Source organism: Protomyctophum bolini (genome assembly GCF_963924005.1).
Source record: "Protomyctophum bolini genome assembly, chromosome: 8".
In the NCBI taxonomy this organism is placed as follows: Eukaryota; Metazoa; Chordata; class Actinopteri; order Myctophiformes; family Myctophidae; genus Protomyctophum; species Protomyctophum bolini.
The window spans coordinates 4,349,951-4,362,748 of record NC_137869.1 but is presented as its reverse complement, the minus strand read 5'-3'; the positions used below and the strand labels follow the sequence as shown (position 1 = coordinate 4,362,748).

The 12,798-nt window shown below is 43.3% G+C and overlaps 2 protein-coding genes across 3 annotated transcripts in view; one reads left to right on the top strand and one right to left on the bottom strand.

Annotated features, from left to right (window-relative positions):
• Window positions 1–6,821: 6,821 nt before the first annotated feature.
• The window catches only part of LOC308319569 (solute carrier family 2, facilitated glucose transporter member 9-like), a gene marked incomplete at both ends in the record, with an annotated part of 7,585 nt that continues 1,608 nt past the window's right edge, over window positions 6,822–12,798 (bottom strand). Inside the window, 7 exons of the mRNA XM_080769671.1 lie at window positions 6,822–7,016; window positions 8,103–8,230; window positions 9,970–10,006; window positions 10,388–10,575; window positions 10,729–10,861; window positions 11,208–11,353; window positions 12,452–12,518. Of these exons, the coding sequence (XP_080625797.1) occupies window positions 6,822–7,016; window positions 8,103–8,230; window positions 9,970–10,006; window positions 10,388–10,575; window positions 10,729–10,861; window positions 11,208–11,353; window positions 12,452–12,518 (894 nt within the window). The remainder of the gene's footprint in view (window positions 7,017–8,102; window positions 8,231–9,969; window positions 10,007–10,387; window positions 10,576–10,728; window positions 10,862–11,207; window positions 11,354–12,451; window positions 12,519–12,798) is intronic.
• mcoln2 (mucolipin TRP cation channel 2) overlaps window positions 10,439–12,798 on the top strand; it is a 26,761-nt gene continuing 24,401 nt past the window's right edge. The window contains exons 1-3 of one of the 2 annotated variants that reach the window (XM_080769711.1): window positions 10,439–10,578; window positions 11,220–11,324; window positions 11,643–11,792. The gene's annotated coding sequence lies outside the window, so the exon portion shown is untranslated. Of the gene's footprint in view, window positions 10,579–10,898; window positions 11,325–11,642; window positions 11,793–12,798 lie in introns of those variants that run through there. The other variant, XM_080769712.1, reaches the window with a different exon arrangement.

Genomic DNA, 12,798 nt, shown 5'->3' with positions numbered 1-12,798 from the left:
ATACCCCGGTAAATCATTCAATATTTCAGAGTTCTGTAGACGTGACCCAGACGAACCTTTTACACGCAGCCCATCACTCTCAGGGGAATAAAGTGACGGCGCTGCTGCAGAAAGTGAGGCGACAACTGCGGGAATAACAGGAGTATCTGACTCGGTGCGAGCCAGATACGGCTTGAGCATATTCACATGACAAACCCTTGTCTTTTTGCGACGATCGGGCGTCAAAATCACATAATCCGTTTCACTTATTTTTTTGTCAATCACATAAGGACCACTGAATTTGGCCTGGAAGGCTGAGTTTTGCAGTGGGAGCAGCACCAACACCCTCTGACCCACAGCAAACACTCTATGCACAGCCTTCCTGTCAAACCATGCCTTCATTTTACCTTGAGCTTTACTCAGAAAGCTGCTAGCCATCTGTCTGGCCTTGTGCAATCGCTCGCGAAACCCCGCAACAAAATCCAATACATTAGTCACCGGCGAGTTTGCGTTGGCTAATAAGCCCTCTCGAAACGCACGCAACGGCCCGCGCACCGTATGGCCAAACACCAGCTCCGCTGGGCTAAACCCCAGCGACTCCTGTACGCTCTCTCTTACTGCCAGCATAAGATAAGGCAAGCCCTCGTCCCAGGCTTTACCAGTTTCGTGACAGTATTTCTTCATCATCGCTTTCAACGTCTGGTGAAACCGCTCAAGCGCGCCCTGGGACTCAGGATGATAAGCGCTAGAGTGTCTGTGTTCTATGCCAAGGGTGGAAGCAACTTGAGCAAATAATTTTGACATGAAATTTGAGCCCTGGTCACTTTGAAGATACCGGCAAAAACCAAAAGTAGAGAAAAAGCTAGAAAGCGCTTTAATAACTGGTCTCACTTTTAGTGTGCGTAATGGGAACGCTTCTGGGTAGCGCGTTGCACTACACATTACAGTAAGAAGGTATTTGTGACCAGATTTTGTGGTCGGTAATGGACCGACACAGTCAATCATGATGTGCTCAAATGGTTCACCCACAGCAGGGATCGGTTTCAACGGCGCGGGCGGAATAGTCTGGTTTGGCTTCCCCGTCATCTGACACACATGACAAGTGCGGCAGAAGTCAGTAACAGACGCATTCAAACCCGGCCAGAAAAAATAGCGTAGGATGCGGTCATAAGTTTTACGAATGCCCAGGTGGCCAGAAATGTTGTCGTGAGCCAGACTGAGAATCTGGGAACGGAAACCCTGAGGTACCACAACCTGACGCACCACATTCCATTTCAAGTCACCGATAGCCGCTGGAAACCATTTACGCACAAGGAGGCCATCCTCTACACTATATGCACTCGGCCCAGCAGCCTCACCCACTTTGGTAACTGCCTCCCAGCACACAGAGAGAGAGCGATCGTGCTTCTGCGCATGCGCAAATGTTTCCCTATCGATATCAAACCCAAAATCACTTTTAGTAGCCAGCAAGCTTTTCCTAGCCCGCTTACGCGGTGTCTGTGGGGCATCACCCACTGGTCGCTCGGCACACAAGAAAGTGTCACACAACGTAGCCTCGTCATCAAACTTTTTCAATTGTGCGCGAGTCACAGCACAACCCGGAAACACAGTGGGTGGGGCTCCCAGCGCAGGCATAGCTACGTTAGCCACAGGTTTTTCAACCACTTCTAGCGACGCAAACACTTTGTCCCCAGCTATGTCGTTGCCAAGAATCATCCCCACCCCTTCAATGGGTAAACTTTCACGTAGCCCGATCTGCACAAGACCAGAAACAAGTGGAGAGCGTAGGTGGATCATATGCAATGGAGCGCGAGAGGATATCATTTCCACGCCCAAAACCAATGCATCGGAACCACAAAAGGTATTCTCCGCAAATGGCAGTACACTCTGTAAAATAAGGGACTGTGAGGCGCCTGTATCACGCAAAATGGTGATAGGAACGCGCTCATTTTCCTTATCAGACAGCGAGACTGAGCCATGAAAAATAAAGGGATCAAAACACTCCTCTACCTCCGCCCGGACAGCCATAGCTGTCTCGGAAGCAGACCGAGGAATAGTATGCACAAACCCCACACCCTTTGGTTTTTTTGAATACACATTTCCATTTCCATTCTCTTTCTGCTGCTTATGTTGTACTTTAGGGCAGCGAGAAACCAAATGGCCCACTTCATGACAGTAAAAACAAGCACGATTGTCAGGCGCTGCACTTGCGCCCCTCGGTGGACTTTTCGGTTGTGACAATTTGTGCTGTTTTTTCTGCATGTTGAACAGACCCTCCCCGCTACGCACCGGAGAAACACCCGAACGGTGCGTCAGATCATATTCATCGGCCCTCACAGAGGCTTTAGCAATTGAGTTAATCTTTTGTTCCTCAAGATAGACAACAATACGATCTGGGATACATGATTTGAAATCTTCCATCACTATCAGCTCAGTAAGCTGCTCAAAAGTGTGTACGTTGCTCGCGTTGCACCATTTCCTAAACAATGTGGCTTTTTCACGGCCAAATTCCACAAACGTTTGAGTAGAGGATTTTTGAGCGGCCCTATATTTTTGCCTATAATGTTCAGGCACCATTTCGAAACCGCTAAGGATAGCCGCCTTTACGACATCATAACATAGGCTCTCATCCACCGTGAGTGCGCTACAGATATCCTGTGCTCTACCTGTCAACTTACATTGGAGTAGCAAACTCCAGAATTCCCTGGGCCACTTAACAGCACCAGCAATTCGTTCAAAAGCACAAAAGTAGTTATCCAACTCACCCTCCTTGAACGCAGGTACCAATGCGATTTGTTTGCTTATGTCGAACGCTGCCACTCCTCTGGAACCTGGGGGTGACCCGTGTCGCTGCTGGGAGGCGGGCGCCCCTGCGGACGCCTCGTCGGGGTAGGTCTGGCCTCGCAGGCGTGCCATGTCGAGCTCATGCCTCTGATGCTGTAGTTTGCACTCCTCGCTCTTCAGCGTTGTTAGTGCTATTTCCAGCTCAAGCTCCCGGAGGCGCAGAACCCCCCCTATGTCCTGAGGACTCCCCCCAGTGCCCCGTGGGTAATCATGTGGGGCCTGAGCAGACGGGTCCCCCGCGGGATCCTCGCCCTGCTCTAACACACCCGTAGTGTCAGACTGATTGGCCCCACTAGAACTCGGTTCTGCGACAATGAGTGATACGTCTCCCCCCTCACTCTCATCTGACAGCATCGTAATGACTCCCTGTGAAAACAACTGCCGTGAGACAGCTGCGAAAATCGCCTCTTTCTTTTTGGTACCGTGCGGTAAAGGAACGTTAAATTGTTTGGCAATACTGTACAATTCCCAATATGAGCACTGTTGTAGCTCCTCAAGCGACAGGACATCCGTACTAGCACCCTGGTCATCAGAGGCCATACCAAGTACAGGCCATATACAAAATCCGCTACTCAAACTGGTACGAGCAACATACTCACCATTAATACTCCCCAATCCGTCTACCACCAAAAGCAATACTAGCAAAACAAAAAACATAACCAACTGAACAACTGAATCCTTAATTTGTTTTTTGAAACGGACGGGCTCCCAAATATGTTACAAAACCATATGTCTAGGGGTAAAGGTAATGTAATATATGAGAGAAACGGAAACCAAGGCCTTAATACAAGGATTTATTCAATAGTATAATGAATAAATTATAAGAATCAACAATAGTTTACAAAATAAATGGCTCTTTAACTCGCATGAACATAATAAACGGAATCCAAAAACAAAACTAAAGTTATTCCTTTCCGAAGGGAATAACTTGTCTAACAAAAGTTCAGCTTCACAAAATAAAGGAACAAAACAGTTGGCGACATGTAGTAGTAGTACGACGGATGGGGGAAAGACCTTGGAAGTGTTTCCCCAGCGCTGGGCTGGGCATGAATGGGCTATGTAGTGAGAGAGCCGCGGCCGCTAGCTCGCTCACGTGACCGTCAGCCAATCAGGGAGGTTGATCAGACCTCCATGGTCATGGCCAACAGGGTTACCCCAGCCACACAGCTGATGACAATCAGTCTGTCTGAAAACCCATTAGTATCCTCTGCATGGGAGGAGAGTTAGTCTAATACAGGTTCATAACAACTGCTGCACAGATATAGATATATATATATATATTAGAAGACATCTAGGCCTAAGATAATCCACATACATATATATATACTATAACAATATACCACCATATAAATATATATATACTATTAGCAATAAACATATATATATTTATAATCCAAAATAACACTCATAAATCATAACACTCATAATTAATCATAACCACACACGACCATAGTCGTGACAACCTCATTCTGCAGTACATTCACAGACAACTTGGACATGCGGGTAGAAACCACATGCTCTCAACATTGCGACGGAAATACTGGATCACCAATGCTAACTCTGCCTGTCGGAAGGTGATATCTGACTGTGTAGTCTGTCGACGGTATCGAGGACAGCCAAGTGAGCAGAAAATGGCTGACATGCCAATGGAAAGAATTACTCCAGACCTACCTCCTTTCACCAATGTTGGAGTGGACTACTTCGGGCCTATTGAGGTCAAGAGAGGGCGTGCTATGGTCAAGAGGTACGGGGTGATTTTCACCTGCATGGCTAGCAGGGCCATACATTTGGAGATTGCTTACACTCTGACTACAGACTCCTGTATTAATGCCATAAGGAGGTTCATGTGTCGCAGAGGCCAAGTGCAGCATTTGCGTTCGGATAACGGCACAAATTTCGTTGGAGCAGAGCGAGAGTTAAGAGAGGCCGTCACTGCTTTAGATCACAGCAAGATTCAAAGTGCGCTCCTGAAAAGGGGTATTAATTGGACCTTTAACACCCCCGCCGCGTCCCATCATGGCGGTGTCTGGGAGCGGCTCATCAGAATGGTTAGGAAGGTATTGTTTTCTGTTTTACGACAACAATCACTGGATGATGAAAGCCTTCACACTATCTTGTGCGAAGTTGAGGCTATTCTAAACGACCGCCCCATAACCAAAGTTTCTGATGATGTCAATGATTTAGAGGCTCTCACTCCAAATCATATCCTGTTGCTCAAAGGGAAACCCCTTCTCTCACCCGGACTCTTTCAAGAGAACGATCTTTATATCAGGAGACGATGGAGACAGGTTCAGTATCTGTCTGACCTGTTTTGGAAGAGGTGGACAAGGGAGTACTTGCCGCTACTGCAGGAACGACAAAAGTGGACGAAGCCTCACAGGAGTTACATGACAGGGGACATTGTTGTTGTCATGGACCAAAATGCTCCTCGTGGATCATGGATCATGGGAAAGGTGACAAGGACCTTCCCGGACAAGAAAGGATTTGTACGTTCAGTACAGTTGAAGACAAGGACAGGGCAGTTGGAGCGGCCCATATCCAAGCTCTTCCTGCTTCAAGAAGCACTGTAATAATGGACATGACTTAATATTGAACTATGGCTCCCTTTTGATAATTGCTTCATATTCGCAATTAGGGGCCGGGGTGAAGGAGCCATTTCTGCCTGTCTGTGCCTTTAACCCGTTTGATGGGCGGGTTCACCATGGGGGGTGTGTGTCACACAGGATTGACATAATGACACAGGTGCAACAAGCCAGGTTGAATGGTTTGGAAGGTATGGGCACAAGAGATCACACGGTTTTTACCGTATCACTGTATTTTGCATAACAAAATACAGTGATACGGTAAAAACCGTGTGATCTCTTGTGCCCATACCTTCCAAACCATTCAACCTGGCTTGTTGCACCTGTGTCATTATGTCAATCCTGTGTGACACACACCCCCCATGGTGAACCCGCCCATCAAACGGGTTAAAGGCACAGACAGGCAGAAATGGCTCCTTCACCGCTATAAAAATGCAATCCGAATAGAACACGGTGTAGGTTGTAGATTTTCAAAGCACATTTAATGTTTAATTCTAGCTGAAAACATACAGATTCATGCGTAGAATATACCATGCAAAACGTGACTGCTACCCTTTTACCAATAGATTATGCCGGCTCTTTCAGGCTACAGCAGGCTCTTTCTGCCTTGCCTTGGTTCCGCCATGTTTATGTTGAATTTGCTAAAACATCATTTTTGAGGAAAAGACTGAAAACAAACATGATATGCCCAGTCACCATGCTGCACCTGTGATGTTCCTTTTTACTGACACCAAGTTTAAAATAAGAATCGTATGCACAGAATATAAATACAAAGCAACTGAAAAACACGTTATTTCAATGGTAGTGGATGGAGGGAAAGGATTTTGTCCAACCCAAAAGGGTGAATTGTGTAATCTATTAGAGTTGATTTGGGTTCCATCATGGAACCAAATGGACCTGTGGGGTTTGTTACCCCGCAACAAAGTCTAATGCATTAGTTCTCAACATTTTCTCCATCAGGGCCCACTTAACGATCTCAAAAGCATTCTATCCACCTGTCCACTCTCGGCTGCCGTGTTAAGCGGTCAGGTGGGTGGGCCGGGGCCTCACTGCATTTTCAGAGCCTGTTTTATTTTCATGTTCAAATTGATGGTGTTCCGTTTATTAAGAGAAGCTGTTAATGCCACCACTTATTATTTCTCAACTCCAGTATTTAAATAATAATAACAAAGATTGATGGTGTTTCCGACTTGGATCAATGGAACTAACATAGTATACTGTAACATAGTATAGTTCCTAATTATTGGTATCACCAAGAAAACACATTTTTCAGTATTTTCATTCTTTTTTTAAATATTAATCTTATATCATCATATCTTAGACTTAGTGTTTTGCCATGTATTTGTGGGCTCATTTTCAATTTCCTCATGGCCCACCAGTGTGTTGGGGTTGAGAACCTCTGGTCCTATTAAACCGTTAGATGTCATGCCTATAGATCGGGATGTAGTCCTTCTGGATTTCTGGGATGGACACTTTGTTTCTGGCGGCGAAGCTGCGGCTGACTTCCCTGAAGGTCTTGTTCTTGGTCTCCGGGAGGACGATGTATATGTAGATCGCACACAGCGAGCACACGCCCACGAACGCCAGGAACACGTAGGTCTGCAATACTTCCTACACACGTGACGTAATTAAATTATGCATTGGTCAGACAATTGTTTCAATCAGTTCAGAGATAAATCTAAAATCGTGTGCTGTCCTCTAATTACTGCGATGTATTTTTTCTATATTCAAAAGCTTATTCGAAGAAAACTTTAAATAAAGCCATGGTCATATTAACAGTAATATTGATTGATGAACAATAATCCATCCATCCTCCAGACTTCCCTTTCCTGAGCATCATTCCCAGGCCAGTGTGGAGATATCACCCCTCCGGAGGCATCCGTACTATAGATGTCACCCCCTCCGGAGGCATCCGTACTATAGATGGAGATGGAGATGTCACCCCCTCCGGAGGCATCCGTACTATAGATGCCCGAACCAAGCTGGCTCCTTTTCAAGAGAAGGATCAGCGGCTCTACTCCGTGTCTCTCGCAGGTGACTGAACTTCTCACCCTATCTCTATAGTCCGGCATCCGATGTGGACGGCCAAAAAACGGCCATAGCCGTCATCACAAATGTGATGAGGTACGTCAGCACATTTTGGGCAAGTGGCTATTTAGCCCAAGGAGTGTTTTTTGTGCAAAACTAATGCTTGGAATGGATTCAGAATCATGAAAAACCCCTAGTTTGACATGTCACATGTTACTTATAAAGCATAAGGAAAGTTTGACATTATTGCCTTATACAGGATGTTAATGGTAGGGTCACAAGAAACCCCTATAAAACAAATTGCTCAATACTGACAGCCGGTCAGCAAGTGGATTCATGAATGTATGTACAGTATATAGACAATAATTATTTTAGGCCAATACAAGACTATGGGCTATCTCTTGCGCCACCCCTTATCCCTAAGCTAATTTGCCATGTTTTACTTAATAATATAAAAAAAAGTTCAAATAGCCAATCTACAAGCTCACAATGTTTCGATGTAGATCGGCTAGTTGAACTATTTTAAAATGTTTTTCAAAATGGTAAATACGTTTAGGGATACGGGGTGTGTGTGTGTGTGTGTGTGTGTGTGTGTGTGTGTGTGTGCGTGCGTGCGTGCGTGTCAAAAGGAAGAGGGTACACCATTATGTTATACCCTCTCTAACACACCTCAATGAAAGGAAACACTTGGCCCACAGTGAAGTTGCAGATCCACGACACAGTTCCACCAATCATGAAGGCAGCAGGTCGGTAGGATTGTTCAAACAGCTCACCAGTTAAAATGTAAGAAGCCCCAGCTGGAAGAGAAACGTAAAAAATATCCGACAATAGTGCAGACTGGCTGGGTAGAAAAACCATGACAATATGAGGGCAAATAAATAACCAAGTCATAGAGGCCCAGAACATAAGACTGAAATAATAAGACAATTTACCAATCATCTACTACAGACTACTGTGAGCATATGGAAATATGTTCCACTGGCCCTGTTCACAACTCATCTGTTCTCATGAACTCTTAATAGAATAGTGGGTAATGTAATTGTAAGAATTTAGCTTTCTATCCATATAAAGACAGGATTATGGTGAGTGATTATCATTACCTGGGCCGAGACAGAAGGCAACAATAACAAGCAGAATGGAGCCAAAACTGAGGTAGGGAATCCATGGTGCTTTGTGCTGTTGGAAACCCATTCAAAATGATAGTCAGTACCCAATTTTACCAATATTTGCTAAATTAGGGCAGCACTTATTTCAATGAAATTATACTGCAGCAAGGGAAAGTAATAAAATATTCCATAAATTCCATAAAAAGTTAAAAATAAAACTTAATAGGGCAATTAGAGAGAAGCCATAGGCTTTTCTAATGTCATAGTTTCAGGTTTTAGTCTTTACCGGGACTCGGAGAGTAATATTTAGGTAGCCGAGTGCTGTCAACAATAGGACAGAGTTCTTAGAGTCAGTAGTGTGGCCCGTTTAAATTGATTTAACTAATCTTGTGTGTATTGTGTAGCCATAATTGAGCTTACTTGGATATTGAGGAACAATGTTAGAAGACAGAGGCTTACGGCCATTCCAACATAACCAAGGACGAATAGACGCCTTCTTCCATAGCGTTCAATAGCAAGTCCCTGGAGGAAGCAAACGCATTATAAAATATGATGATTATATGGTGTCAAATGCAAATGTTTAAAAGCAGAATATGTGGTGACCTTGGAATACACAGACATTCAAAATCCTTAGGTTGTCAAGAAACTAATATGCGAAATAATAGCTGTGCGTTTTTTTTTGCCCCAGCCCTGTCAAAACATTTCACACTTTAGGGTTCCAAGTGGTACGGAAAATGGAAAAAGAGAGGAAAACTGAATATATTATATATATAATATATGATATTATATATAATATATTATAACGGTCACACTATAAGGTGAAATGCCACCAGACTTGGCTAAAGTGTTTGCAATATGAATATTTTTATTCCAGAACTTAGGCAACTTTAGCCTCGGTAGTCAGGCTTTTATTTTCGTTTGCATTTGGCAGGGCAACCTAGCGGTGTGCATAGTTTAGTCACTAATGCTGGGAAGTGAAATAACATATTACCGGTTTGAAAATTAATTATTAACCTTGATCTTTTACCACCAAATTTCATCATGACAGTCAGATACTAAGTCATATATACAAATATGTTCCATGGTCTGGTGTGGATTTGATGATCATACAGTGTATTATTGAGAGTCATTGCGGACTGAGTGACACACACACACACACAGCCTAATTGCAAAAGTTGCAATCACTTTGTGGCTCAGCAAATCTTCATTTTATGTGAAAAGTCCTAACTGTCAGGATATAGGCTACTAGCATATACCTTGCTTTAAAAAGGTTGAAAAAGAGGGAAAAGATTGCATTAGTACCTTGCACACACATACAGAATGTAGCTCAGTGTTTTATGTTTTATCTATACTCACTGTGAATATGGAAACGATAACTTCAGTGCCTCCTAAACTGAGCGTGATGTATGGGATTATATGATCCTCAATACCTGCCTCATCCAAGATCCCGTCAGTGTAATAAAACAGCTGTGATAAACCATGAACGACAACAAAAACGTGTCATGACATCACATGTTTAGGCGATAGGAAGCATGTAATGATGTGTATTGTAATGTGTTACATCATGCAATTGGTTATAATCTGTTGGGTTTTTTTATGCAGGAAGTGACACATACCCTAGCTAAACATCCATTGTGAGAATACATTGTCATCTTCCCTAAACTTATGGACATGGTATCATGTCATGAAGTAATGTGTATTATTTGTATCTTACATTATTGTATCTTCGGAAGAAAAACTATCGTCCTAAAGGGGGATTTGTTCATCACAAGCATTTTAACCACATGTATACGTTGGCTATTAAAAAATAGCAGATCTACAAGCTCACTGCGACGTAGAGTGACGTACAGCATTGAAACCACAGAGCTGGTAGCAGGCCATGGTGATGATCACAGTGATGAGCTGCCAGCGCACCGCTGGGTTCCTGACCAGACTCAGAGCAGAGATGGACCGCGTGTTGCTCTGGGCCCGGCACTCTGCCCACACCTCCTCCATCTCCTGGGACACGTCCTGCTTGCCCAATAACCTCCTGAATGCTGGTATACGGAACATTGTTTTTGGTTTTTTACTTGTGTTCCACATCAGCCAGAGAGTCCACGCTACCTGCTTGTGTGTGTGTGTGTGTGTGTGTGTGTGTGTGTGTGTGTGTGGTGTGTACAGTACGTATATTACATTATATTATAGTGTACCTATTTCTGCTCCAACTTCATCGTTCTTCTCTATCAACAGGTAGCGTGGGCTCTCTGGCAGATGTGGAAGCACACACAGCTGTAGCACTGAAGGAAGTGCAATAAAAGCAAATAGGAAGTTCCACCTGGATTCCTATGGGGAAAAAAAACAACACAGCCTAAACATTTGGAACTAATTTACACTGGTTCATTGTGCATTTTTAGCATGCAACACTTACCATAGCACTTGCACTAGCCTCAATGACCTTACCGGCGTATGCATAGGCTAGATTTACGTCATTTAGATTATGTAGACATAGCACTCTAGTCATACTCAGTTTCATTGTACAAATAATCTACTGTTAGACAGATGTTAGGTTCTTATAGCTTGCTTATGTATTTGATGTACTACCATGTGTTGTTCTTGCTTACTGTAAATCGCTCTGGATTGCTTCATTCTGAATAGATCTCAACATATGATTCCCTCTGACGACACTGACCTGGCCAAATAGCTGAGGAAGCCCCAACACCTGCCCAACCAGTATACCAGAGTTAACCAAGATGGCGTTCATCTGGCAAACTGATCCTCTAATATGGACTGGGGAAATCTCTGCCAGGTACATGGACACGGAATTAAGGGAAATACCTAGAAAAGAAATCACAAGTCATGCTTAGAAATGACAAAGGCCATAAATGTATATAAAATCTTGTTGGTTGTGATTATTGAAAAAACATCATATATGCAAGCTGAGGATTCTAAGAAGCGCTTGTCCTATAATTTGCTAACGAATCCACCTCTTGGGACAATCGGAACAACTTTGTACTGTTTACATTTCTGCCATTCAACGTGTTTCTTCTGAGAAATTGATACCAACTTATGGTTGTGATTTGTTCAACCTGGTAAATGACGATGATTATTATTTGTAACCTTACAGGTAAAACCCCATTGAGAATGAAATCTATTTTAGAAGGGGAGCCCTGTCCAAAAAACACACTCACCCGAGTTCACTCCAATGATGATACGCCCAATGATGATCATCTCAAATGAGTCGGCCTTCTCCCCCAGCGACATCATCAGACAGCCAGTGAGTGCAAAGCTGTTGTTCAAAAGCAAAGTGCCTTTCCTAATGTGAAGAATGATAAGGACCTTAATAGACATGGCTAGAGAGAGCAAGTGAGAGACAGGCCAAATGCAATGCCATACACATACATGTATGCAGACAGTGTAATGAGAGGTAATGTACAGAATTAATTTGAAGGATATTATTCCAGTCATGATTCAAATCCTTGATCCATTCTTTATTTTCTAACAATGGAATCATTTGAATACTTATTGATCCACCACAAAGTCATGGGTGATGTATTTACAGTACGTCATACAGGCCTTTTTACACTGTTTATTTACAGCCACAGAATGTTAACTGTAACTGTCAACAGGAAATGCTGTCAAAAGAGTGACAACAAGTCTTGTTCAAAACTGCCAGATCTTTCCTTTTACAGATTTCAATCTGACACACCTGTCATAGGCTAACATTTTCAACAATAGCATTTTTTAATTTTGCTTGTAGTTGTGAGCTTGTAGATAGGCTATTTTCACATTCTCACTGTTGCACGATGAAGTATAAATTAGAGCTTAAGTGGTTACCATACCTCCCAAAGTACTTGACAAGTACCGTGGAAAGAATTGCTCCGCATGCACCGCCGATACAAAATATTGCGACAGTGATGGACCATATGAAAGTACTTGTTTCTTCTCCAATGGCTTCTCCATATCTCTCCTCCCAGGTCCTGTTACAGAACTCCATTACAAACTAGAGAAAGAGAGAGAGAGGGTGAGAGGGGAGTATGAGGAGATCCATTCATTATCCATTTTACATGCTCCACTATACCACGTATCTGCTGTTAGTTACTGTACCTATAAAGGAGCTGAGAGTTCTGTTTACAATATTTACCTTTTATCATGCATACATTGCATAGTAGCCTACAATGCCTTATAAACATAGTAAATAACTATTATAGATGATGTGATCTTCAGGCAAATATGAAGCATCAAAGACCATTCAGACTGATGTCTATATTTTAATACTTTGA